The sequence below is a fragment of the Cricetulus griseus genome, chromosome X, assembly GCF_003668045.3.
Source record: "Cricetulus griseus strain 17A/GY chromosome X, alternate assembly CriGri-PICRH-1.0, whole genome shotgun sequence".
Classification (NCBI taxonomy): domain Eukaryota; kingdom Metazoa; phylum Chordata; class Mammalia; order Rodentia; family Cricetidae; genus Cricetulus; species Cricetulus griseus.
In genome coordinates, this window is record NC_048604.1 from 28,635,755 (window position 1) to 28,663,212 (window position 27,458).

The 27,458-nt window shown below is 40.0% G+C and overlaps 1 protein-coding gene across 1 annotated transcript in view; it reads left to right on the forward strand.

Moving 5' to 3' along the window:
• Positions 1–22,520, forward strand: part of Lamp2 (lysosomal associated membrane protein 2) — a 46,549-nt gene extending 24,029 nt beyond the window's left edge. Inside the window, 6 exon segments of the mRNA NM_001246749.1 lie at positions 1,198–1,356; positions 3,411–3,595; positions 4,786–4,908; positions 9,165–9,228; positions 9,841–10,005; positions 22,299–22,520. Of these exon segments, the coding sequence (NP_001233678.1) occupies positions 1,198–1,356; positions 3,411–3,595; positions 4,786–4,908; positions 9,165–9,228; positions 9,841–10,005; positions 22,299–22,438 (836 nt within the window). The 3' untranslated portion in view covers positions 22,439–22,520.
• Positions 22,521–27,458: the final 4,938 nt, after the last annotated feature.

Genomic DNA, 27,458 nt, shown 5'->3' on the forward strand with positions numbered 1-27,458 from the left:
CTCTGTGACTTTGGAGCCTGTTCTGTAACTCTCTCTGTAGACTAGACTGGCCTCGAACTCACAGAGATCAGCCTCCTTCTGCCTCCCAAGTGCTGGGATCAAAGGTCTGCGCCACCAACGGCCGGGCTGGAGAGGCATTTTTAATTTGACCTTTCCTCCTGGTCATCACTATCTTCGTGTTGGCAACCCCCTCCCTTCCACTCTCACTTTTTACCTAAGTAGCCCATTGGCCTTCTGTTTCCCCTGCTAATTAAAATTTGGGGTTTTCTCTGCTTATTGCTGCATATTTGTTACAGCCCTTAAAAGAAATTAGACCTTATTTCCTCTTTTAAGCCCCACTCCTAAGCATGCTATCTGTAATTGGTACCAGCTGGTAGTTAACCAGCAAAAAAAATGGACTCCTGTTTTTTGTTTTTGTTTTGTTTGTGTGTGTGTCTTTGTGGACTTTTTGTTTTGGCACTTTTTTGTTTCAATTTTCATTGCTGTGCTCTTGCTTATTTTGAGAGAGCGGGAGTAGGGAGAGGAAGGGACTTGAAGTTGGGTGGATAGGGAGGTGGGGACGGAAAGGGAGGAGTTGAGAGAGGAGAAAACGTGATGAGAATAGATTGTATATATAAAAAACTGATGTGGGGCTGTCCAGATGACTGTGTGTAAAAGCGCTTGTTGTGCAAGTCTGACAAGCTGAGTTGGCACTCTGGAACCTGTGCAAGAAAGAGAAAGCCATCTCCTGCAGTTTCTCCTCTGACCTCCCAACGTGTGTTTGTGTCCATAACCATCATGCAAATGAACACACATACACCCAAAACAATTAAAATAATAGCAGCTAAAGTGGAAAGCCTGCAGGCATGCCTGTTGCCCACAGAGGCTAGAAAAGGGTGTCAAATCACACAGGACTGGAATCAAGCAGTTTCGAACCTCCATGTGGTTGCTGGGAACTGAACTCTGGAACCCTGGAAGAGCTGGAAATGTTCTTAACCACTGAGTCATCCCTCCAGTCTTACTGCTGTCTTATTACTTGTCTTCCCTGCTCCCTATAGTTTCAGTTACAGGGAACTTGTCATTTCTGTCAACATGCCCCACATTTGGCATGGTCGGGTAGGGGGGAGGCCTAGAAGAAAAGAACCTACATTTGTATGTTAATGTATTAGCAGTTTTTCATGTTTTCCTGGAAATGCCATTGTTAATATTGTTTTATAGGAAGTGCTACTGTTATCAGTTCTCAGAGCATCGAAATTCCATTGGATGACATCTTTAGGTGCAATAGTTTACTAACTTTCAAGACGGGTAATGTGGTCCAGAACTATTGGGATATTCACCTGCAAGCTTTTGTTCAAAATGGCACAGTGAGTAAAGAAGGTGAGTGCTCAAAGTATGGATTTATATGCTCTTATTTTAAGGGCCAACTGTATTATTGATGTGGTCATCTGAGAACATTTCTTAACACACAGTTTATTTTTTTTTTGAGATAGCATTTCTCTGTGTAGCTTTGGCGGCCCTGGAACTCATTCTGTAGACCAGGCTGGTCTTGAACTAACAGAGATCCACCTGCCTCTGCCTCCCACTAAAGGTGTGCACCACTACCACCTGGCCAGTCTAAATATTTTTAAAATGGTAATAATTCTTTTTTGTTTTTGTTTTTTTTTTTTTGAGACAGGGTTTCTCTGCATAGTCCTGGCTATCCTAGAGGTTGTTCTGTAGTCCAGGCTGGCCTTGAACTCAGAGACCTGTCTTCTGCCTCCTGGGACTAAAGGTCTGGCCATCATGCCTTGTTTAAAGTCATAGCTTTCTTACTGGTAATTTCACTTGCAGGTTTATGATTATATATAAGGAATGGTGTGTGAGAGTTGGGGGTCGTGCCTGGAGGCCAGGGGTCCACCTTGGGTATAACTTCTCAGGTCCAATCCACATGGGTTTTGATAGGGTCTCTCACTGTCTTGGAAAGTACTGAGTGGGCTAGGTTGGCTGTCCAGGGAGTTGTGGGGATCTTCCTGTGGCTACCTGCTCCTTCAGCACTGGTATTGAAAGCATATGTCTCCATGCTTATTTTCTACAGGAGTTTCTTTTCTATTTCTGTTTTTTTTCCAAGACAGGGTTTCTCTGTGTAGCTTTGGAGCCTATCCTGGCACTTGCTCTGTAGACCAGGCTGGCCTTGAACTCACAGAGATCCGCCTGCCTCTGCCTCCCAAGTACTGGGATCAAATGTGTGTTCCATCAGCTCCGGGCTCATTCTGGGGTTTTATCTCAAGTCTCAGACTTGCAGAGCAGATACTTTACCAGCTGAGGTATATCTTCCAGCCTCAGCCTTGGAATGGCTTTTTCTTTTTTTTTTTGAGACAGGGCCCGGAACTCACTATAGAGACCAGGCTGGCCTCCAACTCCCAGAGATGTATTTGCCTCTTTCTCTTTCTTAGACTGCTTGAACTAAAATACACTCCCATGCCTGGCTCTGAATAGTCATTTGGGGTGTTTTTTCATTTGTAGGTATGCGTGTTTTGCCTGCATGTATGTCTGTGCACCAGATGTGTGCCTGCTGTCTGATCTCCTGTAACTGGAGCTAGACACAGTTGGGAGCCACCATGTGGGTGCTGGAACTTGAACTCAGATCCTCTGGAAGAATAAATAGTGCTCTTAACTGCTGAGCCATTTATGTAGCCCTTGGAATAATCTTTTAAAAATACTTTCTCTGATGTTTTCAGCCTGTAAAACCTGACCATTGAACAATTCCTCAAATTGCTTGACCATGTGCTCTTAGCAGTTCTGTGCCCAAAGTTTAGAAATCAGATTTCTGTGTTCTAACCTTGACCTTTTAGAAGTTGATTTTAAAACAATGTTATGTGGTTTTTACTAGAAATGTAATAATCTCATATTCATTATTGGAAAACTACTAATACTTCCTAAGAAGGGATTTCAGTGCCTGTGACCTGCTGTGGGGTAATGGAAAGAAAAGATTCCGTTGTATTCAAAACTCTTTAACGATTTCCAAACTATTTTTTAGTAAGCAGTGTCCTTCCTCACAGTGGTTGTATGTTGGAAGGAAAAGACATTTTAGCTGGGGCTGGGGGTGTTCTCAGACATGCTATGACTTTCCCATCAGAGGCAGGTGAAGTTCTTTGCAATAAATACCTTTGTGGGCCTGAAAAAAGAATATATCGTTATACTTGAGTAGCTATAACCTTCTGATGTGTTCTGAGTTTGTCTACTCTGGTCAAAACTCACAAGAGATTACCTGTATATGAAACAGTAGTGAAAGAACCCCTGTTTCATCCACTTTAAAAATATTCCACCAAGGTCTTCATTTGCTTGAATTAACACTCATAGACTGTGAAAACCTAACTCTGAGAAGTAGTTTGCTCTCCCCTGGCCTGATAAAGCAAGAAGACTACCATAGCTTATTTTATCCTTTGTTTTAGAATTTGTGTGTGAGGAAGACAAATCTGTCACCACTGTAAGACCCATCATTCACACTACTGTGCCACCTCCTACTACGACACCCACTCCACTGCCTCCAAAGGTTGGAAACTATTCCGTTAGTAATGGCAATGCTACCTGTCTGCTGGCTACCATGGGACTGCAGCTGAATGTCACTGAGGAGAAGGTAGGGTTGTCTGCTTTATCAATAAACCTTTTTTTAAAAGACTTTCATCTCAGGTAATGTATAGGTTACCACATACTTAAGAACTGCTACTAGAATGAGTCAAGTTTAATTGCAGGTTTGGTGTTGACTTGAGTTTTTTTTTTTAATCTTTTTCATGCAAATGTGTTTTTTGTTTTTTATTATTTTTTCCTTTTTGTTAGAAAGAAAATTATTTTACATGTCAATCCCAGTTCCCTCTCCCTCCCCTCCTTCCCTGCCCCCCCCAACTAATGCCCTACCCATCCCATACCTTTTCTGCTCCTCAGGGAGTGTGAGCCCTTCCATAGGGGGCTTCAGAGTCTGTCATATCCTTTGGGGTAGGGCCTAGGCCCACCCCCATGTGCCTAGGCTCAGGGAGTATCCCTCTATGTGGAATAGGCTCCCAAAGTCCATTCCTATGCTAGGGATAAGTACTGATCCACTACAAGGGGCTCCATAGATTTCCAAGGTCTCCTCATTTGACTTGAGTTTTGCTTAGTTTGGAATGACTATAACCACGAAGAGTTAATGTCACCTTCAAGGCCCCTTGGCCAGCAGAAAACCTACCGGTTTGAAAGACTTCTTCATGGTTTAGATTCTATCAACCGTCAGTACAAGTTGGGAATGGGAATGGATGTAGTTGAGTGGAAAAGCACTTGCATAACATGCACAAGACCCCGGGTGCCATCCCAACGCCAGCAAAAATTCAAAACCATCCAAAACTCTTTCCCCCTTTTCTTTGAGCCACGTTGTAGGTTGGCGTGCAGGAGGAGCAAGGCTGTTTGATGAGTCAGAGCCCGTAGATCAGCTCTCAAGTACTCGTTTGGTTGCAGTACCTCATTGGGGCACCAGGGGGAGTGCCAATGAACAAATCCCATTTTCAGGATCCTGTGATTTGAAACAAGCCAAGACAGATGGCTCTTGTGCTCTGTAAAAATGTGTTTTTATCTGGCTCATTACTGAGGAAGTTTCTCTCTTGTTATTGTTGTTGAAGTCGGCTGAGTCATAGCTTGAGGGCTTGTGCCAAGTTCTCGTGAAAGAAAGACACCAGGAATTCAAGTATTGAAACAAAGGAGTTTTTGTTGTACATTGAGGTTGGTTCCATCAGAGTATAAGGCTTTGCTATGGACTTTGAGTTAATCTGTATCTTCCTTCTGCTTATTCTCCTGAAGGTGCCTTTCATTTTTAACATCAACCCCAGTACAACTAACTTCACCGGCAGCTGTCATCCTCAAACTGCTCAACTTAGGCTGAACAACAGCCAAATTAAGTATCTTGACTTTATCTTTGCTGTGGTGAGTACCAACTGTTTTCTAAAGTTCTTTCTCTGACAAGTATATCTGAAAGTCTAAACAGTGGTAGATGTATGTGTGTGTGATATTTGGATTTCTTTTCACTTTTAACACCTAACTACTATGAAGGAAAGCTCACTTATGCTTGTTCATTTTTGAGTCAGTTCCATTGTCTATGGGCTGGACTTGTATTTTTTTGTTTTTTTTTTTTGAGACAAGGTTTCTCTGTATTGCTTTGGAGGCTGTCTTGGAACTCGCTCTGTAGACCAGGCTGGTCTTGAACTCATAGGCCTGCCTCTGCCTCCTGAGTGCTGGGATTAAAGGCCTGCACCACCACCACCCAGGTTAAGATTCTTTTTAAAAGATATATTTATTACTATGTACATTGGTGTTTTGCCTGCATACATGTCTGTGAGAGGGTGCCCAATCCCCTGGAACTGAGGCCACAAACCAGTGCAAGCAGCCATATGTGTACTGGGAATTGAAACCGGGTCCTGGAAGAACAGCTACTGCTCCCAACTGCTGAGCCAGCTCTACAAGATAATAGTGTCTGTACTAGTAATAGCTAGCATTAATAAGCATAGTCAGGCTGAGTGATGGTGGTACACACCTTTGATCCTGCATACACAGATTAAACCAACCTTGAGTTAATATCAAGTAAAAAGGTCTGTGGTTCAAGATTTGTGGCAGACAATTTTGCTTAGAATGCCCAGGACCCTGTGTTTTGTCCCCAGAGCCACAAAAATTGCATTTATAGTTATAGTTCTTGTTATTAAAATGTAAACGATGCACTATTCCTTCTACATAGCATTTATATTTAAGGATCATAAGTAATGTGGGGGTGATTGAAAGTATACAGAAGATGTGTGTAAATTGTAAGCAAGTATCACCATTTTGAAAAAGGGATTTGAACATCCTAGATTTTGGTATTTCTAGTAGATCCTGGTGCTGATCCTCTGAGAATTTGAGGGACAGTTCTCTTGTTACATGTAGGCTTTGTGTTAAGTGCACACATTAACTCATTAAACCAGGATCCTTTATAGTGCCAGCATACAGTTTTTTGTTGATTATGCTTTTGTTAAGATCTGAACTAGGAGCTGTTAGGCACACCTGTTCTCCTTGCTAGCAGCTGTTAGTAACTGGAGACCTAATTTCTACCATGTCAGAAACAATTACTAGTTTTAATGTTGTGTGGTTCTATGTGTGCCATAGTAGCAAATGGGAATGAAGAATAGGCCATAGTTTTCAAGTGAGGGAAGATGAGGAGTCACCACCATTCTTGAGCAGAACTGCTATATCATTGTATAAAAACTACTTTAGCTGTCAATCATATTACTATATGTATGGATGGAGATAGAGTCTCTTTTTTTTCTTTGGTTTATCATGACAGGGTTTCTCTGTGTAGCTTTGGAGCCTATCCTGGCACTCGCTCTGTAGACTAGGCTGGCCTCGAACTCACAGAGATCCGCTTGCCTCTGCCTCCTGAGTGCTAGGATTAAAGGTGTGTGCCACCACTGCCTGCCTGGGATGGAGTCTCAGTATCTGATGTATAAGAAGTACCTGTGGACAGGGAAGGAGGTATACATCTACCTACGGTAAAGCAGGAAGATGAAGAATCAAAGGCTAGCTGGACTGTGAGGCACTGTCTCAAAAAAATAACACTCAACAAAAAATGTCACTATGGTATTTCACTAGCCTCTTGGATACAGCAAGAACAGGCTCTCCTTTACTCTGACTTTGAGACATAGCTTATGAAGTCTGAGCACGACAGTAACCAGTCCATATATTTGTAGCCAGATTTTGGGTTGAAATTCCAGCTTGACGATTAGTAATTGGCATCAGTGTGGGAGGTCACTTAGCAACTCTCTGCCTGAATGATTCATTTTAAACTGGGCACAATAATGGCATCAGTAGTATAGAGGTGTTGGAGCCAGGGCTGGTGGCATAGGTATTATACTCCCAGCTACTTGGGAGACTGAGATAAGAGGATTGCAAATTCAAGGCCAGCCTGTGTTACGTTTTCAGTGCTAGTATGGGCTAGTGAGACCTTTTCTCAAAATAGCAAATAAAATGGCTGGGGATGCTTGCCCACTGTGTGTAGAATGCTGGGTTTAATCCACTGTCTCACATACCAAAAGAACAATGGTTGGCACTTAGTTCTCAAGTGTGTAGATAATGCTTATTTCTGATCACCTTTCCTTATTCGATTATTGCCTTCTCGAATATATCTACTTGTTTTGTAACCAAATTCCCCATTGGAAATAATATCATTCCTGCCAATTTTCTTTACTTTTTCTTCCTTTTTTTGTTTTTCAAGACAGGGTTTCTCTTTATTGCTTTGGAGCCTGTCCTGGAATTCACTCTGTAGACCAGGCTGGCCTCGAATTCACAGAAATCCGCCTGCCTTTGCCTCCCGAATGCTGGGATTAAAGGCGTGTACCACCAGTGCCCGACCCTGTCAATTTTCTTAACTTGCTACTTTTTTTTTGTAACAGGATTAGCTTATTTATATGTCTTTTCTTTCCAGTCCAGAGACCAGTGAGGTTGGTGTGGGAACAGAACTCCACGGCTCATAAATGCTAACTAAGCAAGCCCTTCACCACTGAGCTGTATCTTTAATTTCCTATGTATTTATCTTATGTTCCTTGGCACATTACCAGCACTAAGAGGGCAATATACAAGTATGTTTCACCTTGTTAGTTCCATGGAGCACTTAGATGTGTTACTTGGTATATGCTAAGCATTTATATTATTAGAATGGCTGGTTCATCGGTTTCAGAAAGATAAGGAGGGGAGGCTAGGTAGAGGGATACTGGATAAGATACAGAAAGTGTTCCTTACCACAATGGGATGACTAGTTCAGAGTACCCTAGTTTATATTTTATGAAGATCTAGAAAAGGTGACATTGGGGGGGGGCAGCAGAGGCAGGAGGATCTCTGTGAGTTTGAGGCCTGCCTGGTCTACAGAGCGAGTTCCAGGACAGGCTCCAAAGCTAAACAGAAGCCCTGTCTCGGAAAACCAAACCAAAACAAAACAAAACAAAAACCAAAAAAAAAAAAACAAGAAAAGGGGACATCAAAGCTTCAAACATTAACAGTTCTAAGGTGAGGGGAATGCCAATTACCCTTACTTGGTTAGTACACACTGTATGCATGTATCAGGGTATCACACCGAGCGCCATTAATACATATAATTAAGTGCTGGGTTTTGGTGGCACACACCTTTCACTCCAGCAGTTGGGATGCAGAAACAGGTGGATCCCTGTGAGTTCAAGGGCAGCCTGGTCTACTGAGAGAATTTCAGGACAGCCAAGGCTCCCTGGAGAAACCTTGTCTCAAAAAAAAAAACTACCAACAACAAAAAAACTGGGGCAAGATGGGTCAGTGGGTAAAGACACTTGCTGCCAAGCCTGATGATAATTTGAGTTCCATCCCCAGAACCAACATGGTAGAGGGTGAGAGCCAAGTCCCATAAATTGTCCTCTGATCTCCACACATGACACATTATAAGTTCATGCATCCATACACACAAAACAAATAACTGTAATGAAAATTGTATTAGACAAACATCGGGCTGATGATGTCCTCAATTGAATAACGCTTGCATGTTATGTGCAGTAAGCCCTAGGTTCCAGCCCCAAACACAAAGGTTAGAAAGCAAAAATAGAATGCAAAGGTAATAGTATTGGAAAACCAATATGATGAGCAGATATGATAGATAATAAGAAAAGTAAGAGAACCGAACTGGAGGATCTGAAAGCAGGGCACACAGTTCAAAGGTCATATTGTGAGCCTGGAATGGTGGCACCTAGGAGGCAGAAGCAGGCAGATCTTTGTGTTTAAGGCCAGCCTGGTCTACAGAGTGACCAGACAGCCTCGGACTTCCAGGATATCCTGGACTACACAGAGAAACCCTGAGTCAAAAAACCAAACCAAAATAAAAAGACAAAAAAGGTCACACTGTGACCTACGCCAAATAGTATGGACTCAGCAAGTGACAAGAAGAATAAAACAGAGGAAATGAATCATCCTGTATACAGGAATTCCTGAATAATGTGCTCAAAGAGTTTAGAAATGAAATGCATTGGAAAATGGTTTTGTTACAATTAGCGACAAGACTTAAGTTGTAGTTTATACTGCTGGCTGATGTCTGATGGTGTCCTCATCTGTATAACAGTGCTAGATTGCTTTTCTGCTGATATTAACTGTTATTTAGACAGCTGTGATATGTTATTAACTGGAAGCTCTTTTTCAAACAGAAAAGTGAAAGCCATTTCTATCTGAAGGAAGTTAACGTCAGCATGTATATGGCTAATGGCTCAGGTAAGCACAGCATTGTCCTGGGGGAGAAGAGTTCTGGATTTATGGAAGGAGTGGAAGTGATAATTAGCTTATGGCCAGATCATGTCTTATGAAATAGAAGATGCTATGTAAAAATACTTCTTGATCACAGCTTAGAGTCTACTGTAGAACTAGACCGTACTATGTAGTATAGAACTACAGTGTATCCCTTGTAGAATCATCTGCTCTGCAGAATCATCTTTTCAAAGTATGGTGGGTAATTGCTAATGAAATGCCTGAAATTTAGACTACAGAAGCATTGATGGAAAGACTAAGGAGAAGCAGATGTGGTGGTACATTCCTGGAATTGCAGCCTTGGGAAGCAGGGACAAGGAGGGTCATAAGTTTGAAAACAGCCTGGGATGCATAGTGAGCCCTAGGTCAGTTTGGGCTATATAGTGAGGTCCTGTGTCAGAAACCAAGCAAAAGAAAACAAATTAAGTGAACTTAGTGATGGCAAGAGTTGCTTTTTGGGGGTCAGAGCCTGACTTCAAACTGCTATATTTTACTAAAACCCTTCCAACCCTAGAGACTGTCTCATTTTTCTTATGTTGCTAGATTAAGAAGTTAATTAGCCTGTTTTATTTCCTGCAGTTTTCAGTGTTGCAAATAACAACCTTAGCTTCTGGGATGCCCCTCTTGGAAGTTCTTATATGTGCAACAAAGAGCAGGTTGTTTCAGTGTCTAGAACGTTTCAGATAAACACCTTTAACCTAAAGGTGCAACCTTTTAATGTGACGAAAGGAAAGTATGCCACAGGTAAGAAGCAAACAAACTGTAGTTACTATGTTCTTCTGTCATCCTATAGGTGGCTTTTCCTCCGAGTCTCGGGGGATTCTGTCCATGAGCATAGAGAAATACAAATTCCCCTCTCGATTCGATAGAAAGTTCTCAGAGCCTGGGACAAATTGTGTAACTACATTTGGCTCATCATTTTGGTCAAAGTAGATGTAATTTTTGAAAATCTGAAAATCATTTTAAGAAACAGGTTATCCCCTAAGGTTGAGTTTGGGGAGGGGAGGCACTTGGAGCAACAGCTTCAAGCACCTTATAGCTGCCTTCTGGGGACCATCTTGGGAAACATTTTCATACCCAGATGAAAACAGTTTGGTTTGATTTGCTCAAGACACAAGATAAAGGGTGGTAGTGGTAGCAAAGGCCCATATCCCATGAATCCTAGCCTGCCAGCCAAAATGACATAGACAGTCCTTAAAGCCAGTCTAAGTTCAAATAAGACTTTTTGAAGACCCACTTTGTTTGGGCTAATGGTGGCCTTTATCAGGTTTTTAATGAAATCCTCATGTACAGTTCATTATATTGTATTTGTGTGAATATGAAATATGCATTTGGCATTGCAGATTAAAATTTGCATGACAGAAAAAAGTACAGCCAATTCCTTAAGTGACTTATGCTTTTAAACCAATTACTTAAAATTGGGGGTTTGTTGAGCAGAGCTTTGCTGAGCAGAACTATTTCAGTCATCCCCATCCTTTCAAACAATTAATCTCGAGGTTTATAAGTAAATGGAGAAGCTGTGATTAAAGTGAATATGCTGTGAACTATTCAGCTGTGAACTGTTCGGTACATTTACAGGAGTACCAAACACATAGTCGGACCTTTATTTACCCTACCATTCTTGTGGGGACAAAAGGTTATTCATAGCTTCAAAATTTCAAGACTCCATTTGCTTTGCCAGGAGTGGTGACATGCTTATAATCATAGTACTCAGGCAGTCAAGGCAGGGTTAGCAGCTGTTCAAGGTCATCCTTGGCTACATAGTCAATTCGAGGTTAGGCTGGTGTCTATGAAATCCTGCTTCCCAAAACCCAAAATAGAATCCAATCTCTTCCCGTGTGTTTGTTTTGCGTATTACTTTAATTATTTTGATCTTGTAATAGATTTATTTTTTTTAAATCTTCATCTAGCTCCCCTACATCATTATTCTAATTTGAGGTCTGAATTTGTATTTAGAATTTAAAATCATCTGCAGTATTAGTCTCAGTTCAGGTCTGTTTATCTAGTTGGCAGTGGCCCAAGATGAGCTATGCTCTTTGCCTAATTTGAAAGGTTGGGTGCCAGAGAGATATAGAATGTTTAATACTGATACTGAATGCACAATCTATTTATGGAACTAGGTTCTTGGTTGTGGATAACTATAAATATAACACCCAGGTAATACGTCAGTGTATTCAGGGAGGAAATAGAATTGCAGTCATTTTGAAGAGCGTTGATTGGATTTTATTAGATAGGACTGCTTGCTATAAATAGAAAAAAAAGCCCCTCTGGCCTGCTATTCTGAGCCAGAGAGATAAAACACATAGTAAACACACTTAGCATTGTAAGAGGTCCTAGTTTCTTAATTCTTCACATATTTTAAGCCAGGGACATACAAGCTTTTTGAGAAAAAGTCTAAATTGATTTCACAAGCTTTGAAGTCGTATGGTGTATGTCACAACTCTTTAACTCTGCCATTGTAGTTTGGAAACCTCTCTAGGCAATTCATACAGACGAGTGTGGCTGCCTTCCAGTAAAACTTTAGGGATATGAAAATTTGAATTTCATGTAATGCTCATGTTTCACAAAAGAATACCTTCTTTTCCAATCATTTAAAATTGATTATTCATGCTACTTTTAGTTCTTCAGCCAGGTTTGGCCCATGGGCTGTAGTTTGCTGATCCCCACTGTTAAAGAACTCCAGAGGCAGCAGTTGTTTAGTCCAATGATAGCCCTGGTGTTCTTTATCTCCCCAGAGATGTCCACTTTCCCACTCAGAGGTTAAGCTGGTTCTGTAGACATGGGCTGGTTTAGGTCTCTTCATTTCTGATAAAGTAGTTTTCCTATCTTAGTAGTGTAATGCAGTGTGTATATCATATGATACATGGTTTTACGCAGAGCAATAAATGAGCATCCATTATTGACACATAGGAATACTCTCTGATATACTCACAAACAAAAGGACAGATACACTTTCGGATTTTAACTTTAACCGGTCATCACTTTCTCTACATTATCATAAAAATATGCCTGCTTTTGTTGAAATTTATTTTGTAAGAGCATTTCTGACTTTGAATCAACATCTTTACTTTTGGACATTCTCTTTTGATTATACTCATTATTTGTTACACACTTTTTCTCACCTACAGCCCAGGAGTGTTCGCTGGATGATGACACCATTCTAATACCAATTATAGTTGGTGCTGGTCTTTCAGGCTTGATTATCGTTATAGTGATTGCTTACCTAATTGGCAGAAGAAAGAGTTATGCTGGATATCAGACTCTGTAACACTAATCCACATGTAATCTCTGTTACAAAATAATAAAGCAAGTACAAGTTTCTGTATGCAATACTATTGAAGGTACACTTAGTTACAGTCCTGCTCTCAGATGGGTGGTATGGTAGATTTCAAACTTTAACAGAAGAATCCCAAGTACTGTCAACTACAAATGAGTCATGTGAGTTTGGTTTCCCTGACAAGGGAGTTTAAAACTTCTATAGCAAAAGGCGTGTACAAAATTACCTGGGCTACAGGTTCTTGTTCACTGGGTGGAATTTGTATCTCAGTGTTTGACTTAAAAATTTGGACGAGAATGTACAGGGTAGGAAAAAGAGAAGGTTTTCTCTGCCTGCATGAGGTTGACTTTGAACAACCTGATCTCCAGAATTTGTACTAGCTCCTTTTGCATTGTTTGGGATTTTTGTTTGCAGGTTGGCTTAGCTACTTTGGCATTGCTCCATATTTGACCTGTGAAAGAAGTATCAGTAGATTTGAGCAGAGCCCAGCAGTATCACACTCTTGCCAGTAAAATCCTTTTCTCATGCTTTTTGAATACATTTGTATTTAATGTGGCTGAAATGACAAAAACACAAAAGCTTTTTAAATTTTAGAATAGATGTTAATCTTTTTATTTAATATTTTAAAAAACTGGATATTTCAATCTTTTAAATTGCAAGACACAAGGCAGTTCCAACTGGGCATTTCAATGTTTTTAGGTGCTTTAGAGATAATTGCTAGGCAGTGCCAAATGAGGGCATTAGTGCTTTGTGCCCAGAAATTGGCCTCTCTATGCAGCACTAAGATGAATGCAGATTTCTCTTGAACCCTCCAGTCTTCCTTGTTGGTGGTAATGTGCTTTGTTCTTTCCTTTTTTTCTTCAAGAAATGTCAGTATGTCTTAGAACCTAGAATACGAAGTGCACTTACACTCACAACATAGCTTGCACCTAATCCAAAAGTCATGGTCATGGTCTTGCCTTAGTCCATTAACACCGTCTTCATTTCCAGTTTGCATCGACTGCTACCGCATTTACTAATTTGGCTTCATGTTTAAATGGTTCTGTGATAATCAAAACTTACATTGTTACTATTCATTGTAGTACTTTTGTATTCAGTTTTGTGTGCAGAGATGGCACCAGTTGCTCATTTGCTATGCATCAGCTAATGCTTATATGAGAGCAAATTATTTCAGCCTGATAGTTAACACATCATGTATTCCTTGCAGCTTCTAGGAGATCTTTCATACATATATGCATTCATACATACATTCGTGCATGCATGCATACATACATAAATATTGGTAAGACTCAGCAAACATTTCTTAAAATATTGATCTGCAGCCATATGTAGAAGGTTCTTGTTATTTGGGAAGGGCAGATTATATGCCTTTCATTCACCAGAAAAATGAAGAACTGTCTGGCTTCCAAAATGCTAATGTTGAATACATGGTACATATACATATACATATACATATACATATACATATACCTATAGGCAATTGCATGTTAGCATGTGTATGTCTGTAACTGTCCTTTGAGTTATATAGAAGTGACAGAGATTGTGTCACTTTAACTTGCTGTCCACTTAGCCTGAAAACCTTATTGGTTCAGAATCATATTTCTGACTAACCGTCTCCTAAAGCAACAGGGAACTGCATGGCCAGCTTAAAACACTTGTTAGGAATGAAATGGAAATCTAATTTTTAAAATATTTTTCCATTTAAACTGTTTTAGCATAAGCTTGTTAATCTTAAAAGAAAGGATTATGCTTTCAAAAGCACAGGTATTAGACCTTTGTCACGAGTCAACAAAACAGCGTTTTAAAAAGACTAATTGAACAAGTGGGTGGCACTGGCTTAATGCTGTTAATGTTTTTAAAAGTTTTTACATTTAGATTATATACCGGATTCATATTAAAATACCTCCAAAGCACTGTTTTCTAGAAAGATCTGACTTCAATGAATATTTTTGTATTTTACATGGGCCAGTTTGTGTACTGCTATTTACACTTTTATTTCCTATAGACACATTATCTTTGTATCTTTTGTATTTTTGTTTTGTTTGTTTTGTTTTTACTGGTTTTGCGCCTTGATCATAATACTCTATTTGATTTGGGATGCTTTTCCATGCTTTAGCACTTGTATAAGAAACTGGTCCATGTAAGTACTTCCCACATTTTTTTTTCAAATGTTTAAAGTGCTAGTTGATGTACGATATCTCTTCTCAGATATTTGCCTGTTTGTTTGCCCAACATTGCTTCTAAATCAATAAAGATCTTTTATTTCTTAAGGAAATTTGCTCACATTTTTTCCCTTTGGTTAAAGTGAAGGTTTTGTATATTACATGATGGCAGTTTCAAACAGAAAAAAATGACCTTAAGAGAAGAACTAGACTGTGTTCAGTGTTCAATACATTTTGTCTGTGTGCTGCTGTCTGGAAAGAAAGTCCCATATGTAAGGCTTGACTGACACCAGGATGGCTGCAGAATAAGAATTACCTGAGACATGCTTCTTTACGTAGGCTGCAGGTCTGGGTGATTTCATTTGGCAAGTCTGTGGTGTGTGTGTGTGTGTGTGTGTGTGTGTGTGTGTGTGTGTGTGTGTGTGTGTGTGTGTGTGTGTGATCTAGGTTATTTGTTTCATATTAAAAGCTTCATAGTATCTTTTTGGTACACTTCTGTCGACTCCTAAGTCGAGGGCAGTATTTCATAACACAATTTTTCTCTTAGATTATCCCCACAATCTCCATGTAATTTCTCAGTCATGTTAGTGTGTCATACAAGGCAGTTTAGCACCCAGCCGGCAGGTTTCTCCTGGATTCCTGAGGTAAACCATGGGACTACAGATATCACAGTTGTCAACATGATTGTTAGCTACCGTGAGACTGGGCCAAGTTGCTGAACTTCTTCAGGGGTGGTAGCCTCACAGTTTTCTTCATGTAGGGATTAGAGGCTTGAAAATTCTACTGCCCCCTACTTTTAGTAGTACCTTCCATTTCAGAAAAGATAAACTCGCTATTGAGTATTTTGGAAGGAACCTGCTAAGAAGCCACATGGTTTATATTTCAAGTGCATACTTAAATTCAGTGAACCGTGCACCATCTTCGATTTCCTGCATGTTGCCAGGAGGAATTCTTAGAAGATACATCTATTTTTAAGATTGTAGCACTTCCTCTGTTTGCTTAGGTAGAGAAAGATGTCTTGGATTCATTTCTTTTCCACTTATCTCCTTTCTCTTTACTTGGGTAGCTAAATTCCTGTCTAATCATTATATATTGTCTTTGAAATTGGCGTAGACATGTTATACTGAATGGCTTCAAATATTTTGTGTGTGTGCATGCATGTGTACTTGTGCGCGAGCGCGAGCGTGTCTGTCTGTGTGTGTGTGTGTGTGTGTATTGTGTGTGTGTGTGTGTGTGTGTGTGTGTGTGTGTGTGTGTGTGTGTGTGTGTGTGTGTGTGTATTGTGTGTGTGTGTGTGGTTGTCTGTGTGTACGCATATGAAGGGCAGAAGTCTACATCAAGGTCAAGTTTCTTCCTGTGTGCTTTCCACCTTATCTTTTCAGACAGGTTCTTCATTAACCTGAAGCTCAGTGTTTTCACTAGGCCATTGGCCAGAGTGCTCCTGGATCCACTGTCTCATCCCCTAGTGCTGACCTGGGGTTGCAGATGCACACGGTGGATGCTAGGCATCTGCACTTAGTTCTTCATGCTTACACAACATACACTTTACTGACCGACCCACCTCTGCTGTGCCAGCCTCAAGTATTTGTTCAGCTTCATGTGATGTACTTGATGTAAAAGATACATAAATGAAATGTTACGTTAGAAGGTGACTCTTTAAAAAAACCCTCAATTAGTTTTTAAGACGAGTTTCATATTTTGTTATAGATAAGTGTTTTCGAATTCTTAGACTGAAAATTATCTTTGAAAGATCTCTGAGTAGAAAATTGAAGACTAGCAGGGTTTTATTTTTTTTCTCTATAGGTAACTTTAATTAAATTTTAATGGCCATGGAACTTTTTAATCTTTAATTTTTTTTTGAGACAGGGTTTCTCTGTGTTTTCTTTGGAGCCTGTCTTGTAACTCACTTTGTAGACCAGGCTGGCCTCAAACTCAACAGAGATCCTCCTGCCTCTGCCTCCCGAATGCTGGCATTAGTGGCGTGTAGCCCCACCGCCCAGTATCTTTAAAACTATTATTGCTTCTGTGGCTTGGAAACTTTTTCACAGGGTTGGGGCATCTGAGTTATAAAGCACTTTCTTAGCATGTATTCAGGGTCTGAGTTCAAGTCCCAGTGGCAGGGGTAGGATATCTCAACAGTTAGACAACGTGCCATACATTCCTTTAATCAAAACACTTGGGAAAACGAGGCAGGCAGATACCCATGCAAATTCAAGTCCAGCCTGGTATTCGTAGTGAGTTTAAGGTCAAACAAGATGAGCCACTGAGACTGGAGACCCTGTCTCAAGAAAATCCCACAAATACAGTTTCCTTTCTCAGAAACATTTTCATTATAGTATTAAGTGTACATTAAGCAAATAGCTGAGGTCAAATTGACCTACTTAATGAGTTTTTCTTTTCTTCAGGACACAGTCCTATTAATATTAACTGTTTTAGTGGTGGAGCACACTCATAATCTTAGCACTTGGGAGGTGGAGGCAGGAGACCAGGATTTCTAGGTCATCCTTGGCCACATAGTGAATTTGAGGCCAATCTGGACTGCATGAGACTCCGTTTCAAAAACAAAGAACAAAGAGTAAAACAATTGCTTTTTTTAAAAATCAGAATTTGTTTCAATTACCTACATACTCTTATAGTTGAATTCATAAAATCAATAATTCTAAATTAATGTTTCACATACTAAGTGAGCATTTTAAGTAAGTGACAGCATCTAGAAAGATCTTTGTATTAGTGGAATTGCCTTTTTGATCTGCTCTGGGAATATTTGTCTTATATAAAAGCCTTATTGGCAGTATTTATGAAAGTCATCTCAGTATTGGATCAAGCACCCAAATTTGGGAACAAGAGAACTGTTGAGACTTTTGCCAAAATAAGAAATTAATCTACTAATGAATTTTTTAAAATCCAGAGGTATTAAATCTAAGGCATAATACTGTATGGTCTGTGCCACCTCATATTTTATAGGATGGGCAGTAATTTGGGAAATTGAAGGGGCTGAGCTAACTGGGAACTTTAGTAGCATCTCTTCACAAGTCTAATCCAGCATTGTTTACTGTGTGGATTCTTAACAGAACCCAGTTTAGAATGACCATCAAGTTGGCAACCAGAATCAATGTCAGACTGTCTATAAACTCCAGGGTTGTATCTCATTTCCAGTTATTGCCCTAGAGGCTGGCTGTCAGAAAAGAGCTTGGCATATTTTGTGATTGCAAGTCATGGTCAGAACTTCATTTCAGCCTATTCATTCTTTTTTGTCTTATGTATATGAATGTTTTGCCTACATGTCTGTGTACCACTTGTGTGCCCTTTCAATGTGGAATGAAGAAGAGGGCACCAGATTCCCTGGAATAGGAGTTACAGACGGTTGTGAACTTCCATGTGGATGCTGCAAATGAAACCCAGGTCCTCTGGAAGAACAGTTAGTGCTCTTAACTCCAATGCCGTTCATTCTTATTTTGACACAATCCCAGTAAACTTATTTAACTTTGTGATTTATCTACCTCTGGTAGAGTCCAGTCCCTGGAGGAAAACTGCAGGCAACACGAGACAAGGGAGTGGGGAATACAGATAAGTGGTATTTTAGCATCCTGATCCTCTTTGTGAATCTTTGCAAATGTCTTTTCTATCCATCTATCTCTGCAGTCACAGTAGGTTTTTCTCTTTTACGATCTGTACTTCTAGAATCTCATTCCTCATATGTCCTAGGAAACCCTCCATTGAACATCTTCAATATGTCATTAGATTTGCTCTTTTAAAAAATTTACTTGTTGTTTTCCTTAAATGTAACAATTTCTTCAAACTGAAGATGGTAATTAGAGACACCAAGTTCTAAAAACCCCCATGTTTTCATAAAGGGAAGCTGTTACTCCATATCTGCTCTTTAATCTGCTAAGATAACACACAGAACACACATTCCAGCAAGCTCCACTTTGTCCATGAGGAACCAGGGGAGAAACATTAGCCTCACTCTTTTTATGAACATTTTCCTTCCCCCTTTATCTCATCTTACAAACGTATTTCTTTATTCCAAATGTCACCTTTTCTTTATGTCCCTATTGTAAGTACATCCATGTTTTCTTTTTCTGGATCTTAAATTTATAGAAATGACTTTTTCTCCTTAGTCCTTGATGCTGTGACTGATCACTAGCTATTCACTTGCCACTCACCCGTCTTTGCGGCAGTTTGACTCATACCTCATCCAGCACATGGCTAGATCCAATGTACATTGTTTCAGAATTCTAATGTATTAAACTCTTCTCTCATGCTAATTGGAGCTCTCCCCTTCCTAATCTGCCATACCATCTTCTACCTGCCTTTCCTACATCTCAAAAAATTAGTATTCCTGGTGTTTTCTCTATGGACCCTTTTCATTTTACTTGTCCCAATTTATAGACATTTTGGTTGGGACCCAGGTATTTTGTTTTGTTAGTGTTTAAGGAAACTACACTGGGTACAGGTTTTCTTTTTTCTTTTCTTTTTTTTTGCAGATTTTTTTTATTTGAATTAGAAACAAGATTGTTTTACATGACAATCCCAGTTCCCTCTCCCACCTCTCCTCCCCTGACCCTACCAACCCCCAAGTAAAACTCTACCTATCACATATCCTTTCTGCTCCCCAGGGAGGCTGAGGCCTTCCATAGGGGGTCTTCAGAGTCTATCATATACTTTGGGATAGGGCCTAGGCTCACCTCCATGTGTCTTGGCTCAGGGAGTATCCCTGGATGTGGATTGGGTTCCCAAAGTCCACACCTATGCTAGGGATAAGGACTGAACTACTCCAGGAGGTCCCGTAGATTTCCAAGGTCTCCTCACTGACACCCACGTTCCTGGGGTCTGGATCATGTCCCGTGCTGGTTTCCCAGCTATCAGTCTATTTTTCTACACACCCATTCTTAGTGATGCTCTTTCCCCTTCCCTCCCTCTCTTGCTTTCGTGCCACATATATTGAATCACAGTCTTCCTTCCTTAAAACTAGCTTACTCCTCCTATGGTCGTGTTTCATGACTGTATATACAAATTAAAATACAGTCTCCGAGTGTGAGAGGAATCATGTGGCATTTGTCTTTGAGTCTAGCTTATTTTGCTTAAGATGCTCATTTTAGTCCATCAAATTTCCTTCAAGTGGAATGATTTCATTTCCATTGTGTATATGTACCACACTTTCTTTAGTCACTTTTTTGTAGACATGTAGGCCGGTTCCTACCATGTATTTGTTTACTACTATGTGCAGTGCAGCAGGTAGGATAGACCCCTTTAGGTATGTACTCAGGAATGGTATATTTGGGGACACAGACATCTATAATTCAATCGAAAAGTGAGTATCTTCCTCTTCTACTTACCCTCTTTCACTCTATTCCACTCATCCTCAATAACTACAAGTGCAGCAAGACTACAATAAATTCACATTTCTTTCTTTTGGATTACTATCATGATTGACAGCACCAGCATTTCCGTAACCACTCAAGTGTAGAATTGGAAAACATCCTGCTATTGCAGCCATTTTTGCCAAGTTTTTACATCCATTTTTGTCAAGTTTGCCTTCTAAATGGATCTGTGGTCTCTCCATTTTGCATCTACACTTCATTAACCCAGTTCAGGAAAACTATGTTGGTCACTTGGATGCTAGCAATTGAGGTGGCTCCTAGCTTACTACCTGCAATCTGCAGTTCTGAAACAGTTAACTCTGCTAGAATTTCTGTTGCTGCTTGTTTCCATTGGGAGAAGGCAGAACCACAGAGTACTTTGTGAGCTGATCTTCCATCCCTTCTTTCTGGCTTCCATCCAACCCATCCACTGTTCTATGTCACCCTCATTGCATTGCTCCCTGGAGTTTCATGTTTTCTTACCCCCCACGCTTTGTCTGCACCATTTCTTACACCTGCCTCCCACTACCTGCATTGTCTTAAAACTTGGCTCAGCTGTCACCTTTCCAAGGTGTCTTAGCTAACAAAGCTGAGTTGACTGGGTCCCTGAACTACTTCCATGATATTTTGCGTTTTGCTTGCCCTACCATAGCATATCTTGCATTTCTAACCACTGATTTCTTTGTTTCACTCTCACACTAGACTACACATATTTTCTAATTTAGCATACAGTGTTTTATTATAGCATTTGGTTTTGTTTTTCAGGACGGTTTCTCTGTAACAGTCCTGGCTGTCCTGGAAGTAGCTCTGTAGACCCGGCTGGTTATGATAGCATTTCATACATATATTCTGTTTTATTTTGTTCTCATTTTACCCGTCCCCAGTGCCCTCCCTGTCCCTCCTGCTCCCCTCTTGCTTATCCCTTCTTGACAGATAGCCTCCCCTTCTGCTTTCATGTCATCTCTATGGCGTTATGTACCAGACATCTATATCCTCTTCTGCCTCTTCAGAAGCTCTTCTACCCTTCATGGTCTCCTTTGTATTCATGCACACATTTACAATCTTCATATAAATAAGTGGGCTTTGTGTGAGCCTGGCTTATTTTGCTTAACATGCTATTTTTAGATCCATCCGTTTTCCTTTAAATGGAAGCACTTCATTTTTATTGCTACATAAACCTCCATTTTGTATATATAGTACACTTTCCTTATCTGTTCACTTGTTGGATGTCTAAGTTAGGTCTTGACCGTCCTGTGAATGGTGCTGTGAACGATCAGGTATTTATTTCTGTGACATGTTGATTTATTTTTTGCATGTATACTGAGGGGTGGTATAGCTAGATCATACGGAGATGTTTTGTTTTGATATGCTGAATTAATTTTCTGTGGATACATAACCAGTAATAGAATTCCTGGATCACTGTATATATGGTATTTCTTTTTAATTTTTCAGATTAATTTTGTTTCTTTGACAATTTGATGTATCTGTACATTGTATTCTGATGACTCTCTCCAGCATCCTTTTTCTCCCTCCCTCCCTTATCAATGTGCCCCCGTTCCTGGCCAGTCCCTTTTCCAGATTCATGATTACCTCCCTTCCATCCCCTGTGGTAACTTGATGCTGATTTCCATGATGGCTAAACCAAATTTAGATTCCTACCAGTAGTGAATAAGTGTTCCCCTTTCCCTACGCTACATACACATCAGGAAGCCAACAGTTACATCAGTAGGGCCAGATTATCTTTCCTCATTACCAAGTGAGTGCACATGCTGTGTGTTGTGCCCTCGTGTCAGCTGAAATAGCTGCTATTCATTTCATGACTTAGTGCCACATACCATTCAGCATTCAACATAGTAGTTAGCTCTGAAAGCTCTAGGCTGATCAAGGGAAATCAAATTATATTTATTCATTATCACTTTCTGTAAGAAGCCTGGGAGTATGTTTATCAATATATCAATATACATATATATCAATATATCAATATATATATTTCCCTCCAATGACTGCTTTTTAAGGAGGGGTGACTGCATAAAAGTGCTGTTTTGTTTTTGTCTGTTTTTTTTTTTTAAGGGATCACTTTTTGCAGACATCTCCTTTACTGATAATGAATGCCAAAATGACTTTGCTGTTTTGATGTACAAATATGTATGTTGGGAAGTGCTGTATTTTAACTTCAAATGGAGACATTTGCAGTGTCATTGTTTCTGTTCTCAATTGTCCTTTCTCCACATCCAGCTCAAGACTGCAGTGCAGATGAAGACAACTTCCTTGTGCCCATAGCGGTGGGAGCAGCTCTGGCAGGAGTACTTGCTCTAGTGTTGCTGGCTTATTTTATTGGCCTCAAGCGCCATCATACTGGATATGAGCAGTTTTAGGACCTGCAATCCAATTGATTATATTATAAAATACATTCAAAGAACGAGGTTTTCTTGCCTGTCAGTGCTCCTTAAAACACACACCTTGGAACTTTCATTCCTAAATCAGCCCCAGCATTTTGATATCAGTGTTTTATTTTTCATAAAAACTGTTCTTCTTTGATCAGCTTAAAATGCATACTGGCTTTAAAAAAAAAAGACAGTATGTGCAGTGTATTAAGGTCTGTCTTAAGAAGCTTTGGCCAAATTGGGATCCTAACCTGAGATGCCTTAAACTTATTAATATGACCATTATAAAAAGATATATGGAGTTGTATCTTCCTGGAATTAATAAATACTGCTTCACCACTGGTGTTCTGTTTCTCTGTGTGACAGCTGTCCTGATTTCAGCTCATCACTGCTATGCCTTTGCAGATAGTTCAAGGCTTAAAATGCCTATCACTTATGCTTAGACTTGCTTTTCAGGGGTCTGAAGTACACATAGTCCTCAGCCATCCACATTTTTATAAGACCTGAAGAGAAACCAGAGCTTTACATTTTTCTACTGTTATGACTTTCACTGTTGCCTTTGAGTTCAAGTTAAATATGAAATTAGATTCTCAAGCTTGTGATTTTTTTCCCCTTAAAAACAGACTCAGGAGGCTAAAACAGAACTCAAATCTGGCTTCTTAGAGGCTTTTTTGGCTCAGGGGTGGGGGTGGGGTTGTTGTCTTATGAGTCAAGAGTTTCTGTAGCCTTGGCTGCTCTGGTACTTGCTATGGAGTCCAGGCTGGCTTCAAACTCCCAGAGATCTACTTGTGTTGGCTTGCCAAATGCGGAGATCACAGGCCAGCCTGGGCTTTTAAAGAATATATTTCTTTTTCAGCACTATAGACTGAAAAGATTCAAACATTTAACCACTTGCTTTGTTTTCCTCCTCGTTGGATGCCTGATTAACACTGAAAGATAGAAGATTCTATGAAATAATTAGGACAGATTGTGTTGTGTTTCTCTACCTCGTCTTGTTGATCTCTGGAGCATTAAAATCTATTTAGTGTTGTCATCCGACTGTTACTTATGAAATGTAAGCTAACAGCAATCTCAGAAGGGAGGCAACAAAGCACGGCAGCCATGCTCTTTCGTCTCCAAGACAGCCGCTGTGGGGCACAGTGCTGAGAGGGGTGTCAAAGGGGCCTGTTGGCATTAACGTTAGCTAGACAGCTAGTCCAGATTGGAACATTTTCATGGTAGAAGTGAGGCGCTGGCGGAATATATAAATAAATCCAAAGATTTAACAGATGAGGCCATGTTCATACTGAAAAGATCATTAATTCATTCTAATGTGTATATTGGCTTGTGCAGAGTTTCTGTCACGTACTAATTAACAGTACAAATGTGTTTAGGTACCCAGCTGTCAGTGTCTGCTAGGGAGCTTTCAGTAAAACAGTAGCCCTCCAAAAAAAAAGGCTAATTGTAGTTACTGAAATTCACATTATGTTTTCAGAGCCACAGCAGTGTTTCTGTGAATGACAAAAGTGTAAGAAGAGGAAGTCTCAAAGGATATAGGCAGGCTGTTGACGATCAGAGATCACATGAAACATTAAAATGTATTCATTGCTTTAACCTTGTACTGAAAAGACCTTACAGATTGTTTACTCTTAAGTCCAGAATTGTCTGGAAAGGGACATGACTTCTGGTAGCAAGGAACCTGTTAGTATTTGGATTAAAATCTGAATAAAATGCAATTGTTCAATAGTAACCTGATGACTGATTTAAACTTGAACTTTTGAGACCTGAGGTAGGCACTTTGAGTTGTCCTTTGTTTTGCTTCAGTCATTTTGAATTAATGAATATAGGTCTTCCTTCTCAGTCCTGTACTAAGACACACATGTTAAAATTTCTGTGCTGTCAAAACCCAAGCATCTGAATCATAAATACAGGAAGGAAAGAGAAGGGAATGAGTAATTGTGGATCACTTGCTGTGGGTCAGATACTTTAAAAATATATTGACTCCTGAACTCCCTTATAATGTAGCTGTCAGTATTCCCTTTTACTAGTTGAAGGAAGCGAGGCCCAGCTTAAGTAACATGACAAAGTCTTCCTGAAGTTAATACTGCAGAGTCTGATTCCATGGGGTTGACTTGCATGCCTTAGATTATTCTTCAGCAAGGCCATCAGTTAGCTGGAAAGAATTACATGAAGCCTGTGAACTACCGAATGCCTATATTAAAAAAAATACTAAGCCAAGCAGTGGTGGTACTGGCCTTTGATCCCAGCACTTGGGAGGCAGAGGCAGGCAGATCTCTTGTGAGTTCAGACCAGCCTGGTCTACAGGGTGAGTTCCAGAGAAACCCTGTCTCGAAACCCCCTCAGACTACCCCCCCAAAAAGATACTGGAGAGATTCTTAAGAATATCTGTTGGTCTTGCAGAGGATCTGGGTTTGGTTCCTAGCACCCACATACCAGCTATTACCCACCTGTAACTCCAGGGCCCTGAATGAATGTGGTATACAGACATATATGCAAAACACCCACATTCATAAAATACAAACAAATGAAGCTTTAAAAGAGCCAGAGCAGCCGGGCGTTGGTGGCACACGCCTTTAATCCCAGCACTCGGGAGGTAGAGAGAGGCAGGCAGATCTCTGTGAGTTCGAGACCAGCCTGGTCTACAGAGCTAGTGCCAGGACAGGCTCCAAAGCTACACAGAGAAACACTGTCTCAAAAAGCCAAAAAAAAAAAAAGAGCTAGAGGACATTATCTTGATCCTGCCTTTTACTTGTACAGAACCCAAGAGCCTTAGGCATGCTAGGCGAGCACTCTAGCACTGAGCTAGGTCACTGTAGATGTAGCAAGGGAGAAAGGAAATGAGATTCGGAGGCAGTCCCTATTGCCATGTGGCAACTCCAAAATCATAACTATATTGTATAAGCTTAATTCTGAATTTGAACCCTTCCCCATTTTCCCCTTTTATGCTGAGAAATTTGGTCATTTTACAAGAAATGTTAAACAGTGATCTGTGGCCGTGGACTGTTTGGGTGGATATTGAGGGAATAAGAGTTGTGTTCTAAAAAGATTAGCATGTGTCTACACTCTCCAAATGTGTCTTGTTTGCTTCTTCCTATCTCATTGCATTCTTTACTAATTTCCTTTCTTTGCTGTCTGTCTGTTCTTTTCTAACAGCTGAAGAATGTGCTGCTGACTCTGACCTCAGCTTTCTTATTCCTGTTGCAGTGGGTGTGGCCTTGGGCTTCCTTATAATTGCTGTGTTTATATCTTACATGATTGGAAGAAGGAAAAGTCGTACTGGCTATCAGTCTGTATAATCAAATCAGTCCAGTGCTTCCATTGGCTAAAAGGTGTGTGACAGATTGATTCATGGACTGATTTCAGTGAATTGCAAGCTGGCTTGAGCATGAGTAGTACTTAAAAAAATGTTAGGACCAGTCTTCCCTCTTCATTTTCTTCTCCATTTGTTAAGATGTAATTGAAACAAAAGCTACACTTCACACTATGTCTCTTTAAAGTAAATAATTTTAAGCATCTGGATCCAATTTTGAAAGCATTTCTACTGAAGTATAATTTTGTACGTTGCAGTTAGTTGTATTTTGCTACTTTGATGTTACTTGCAAAATCAAAGCTGATAGAGAATTTAACTTGCTTCCCCAAATAAAAGCTTAAAACTTAATGAATTCATCTTGGACAAACATAAAATTTGGTTCATAATGAGTTTTTTCACCTTCTTAAGAGAAGTATCTAAGTCTGCAATTCTTTTTACTAAAAAAGGGGGGTCTAGGGTATATTCCCGTGATAGTGCATGTATATGTGAGTTCTGAGTTCTACCCTTATAACTGCAAAAGTAATGTTTTTAAAGACAAAAATGCACTCAACAGAAAACTCTGCCTGTTTCTCCATTACTGTTAGAACCACTACATTTTAACAAGGATTTTCTTTTTTTGTTGGCTTCTGCAGTTGGGAATGTATTGCTCATATTTATACTGCAAGATGAAGCAACACTGTCAGAATAGACGTTTTTTTTAAGGTTGGGATTTAGAGCTGTTTCCCAGCTTGTAACTTGTTCAGAGAGTTCATTCACTCTGCATAACAAAAGAAAACCCTTCTGTATACTTTTTTTTTGCTAACTGTGGAATTTAGTGGGCCCTGACGTGCCATCCATCCGGTGGCCGCCTAACCAAAGCTCGGCTGGGATGATCTTAGACATTTATTGATCTTGATAGACGCCTCTCCCTGTAGGGGCCACTAGTGGCTCTCCCTTCTGGAGTAGGGTATTAGAGACTACTCATCTTTGTGTGTGCTGGGTTCTTCAGCCTCTGGGTTTCTTGACGTGTAATTCTGTGCATGTTTAGGTCCCACACTCGATATTAGCATGAGGCAGATGTTGATTTTCTTGAGCTATTTTCTCTCTATTAAAGACAGAAGAACCCAAAGATTCACTTCAGCAATTTTGATTAAGCCTAAAATAGTGATCTTAAGTCTAAGTGATGTTAGTTTAGTAGCAGATCCCAGGATGAAGTCCCAATCTACCTCTCAGCACAGTGTGGCTCTCGACACTGTGCTGCTCTCGTTAACTGATACCAAGATATTTTGCCATTAACTGCAGTTAGGGAATTCTGTTAAAAAGAAAGCAAGTTTGTCAATTTGCTTCCCTGCTATTTTATCTTCATGTCCATCGCAAAAGCAGAGACTTCCAACTGGGTCGAGTACTGGATTACTCAACCCCATCTCCTTTAGCAGAGTCAAGTGCTCCATTTGCTCCAGTATATACAGAATGGCTTTTTAAAAAGATGTTCTCCAAAAGCTACTGCTTATTTGTTATTTAGTGAAAGTCACTCGGTACTATAAAGAACAGTGGCTTCATTTCAATACGCATTTTGGATGATTATCTAGAAGCCTGATTAATTAAATGGACTTTTTGGCTTGCTAAGTATATGACTTGAATGTTCAGATAGCTTCCAAAAGTATGGGTTTATTTAAAACCTTTTCTACTTTTTGAGCAGCAAACTAATGTAACTAATTCTTC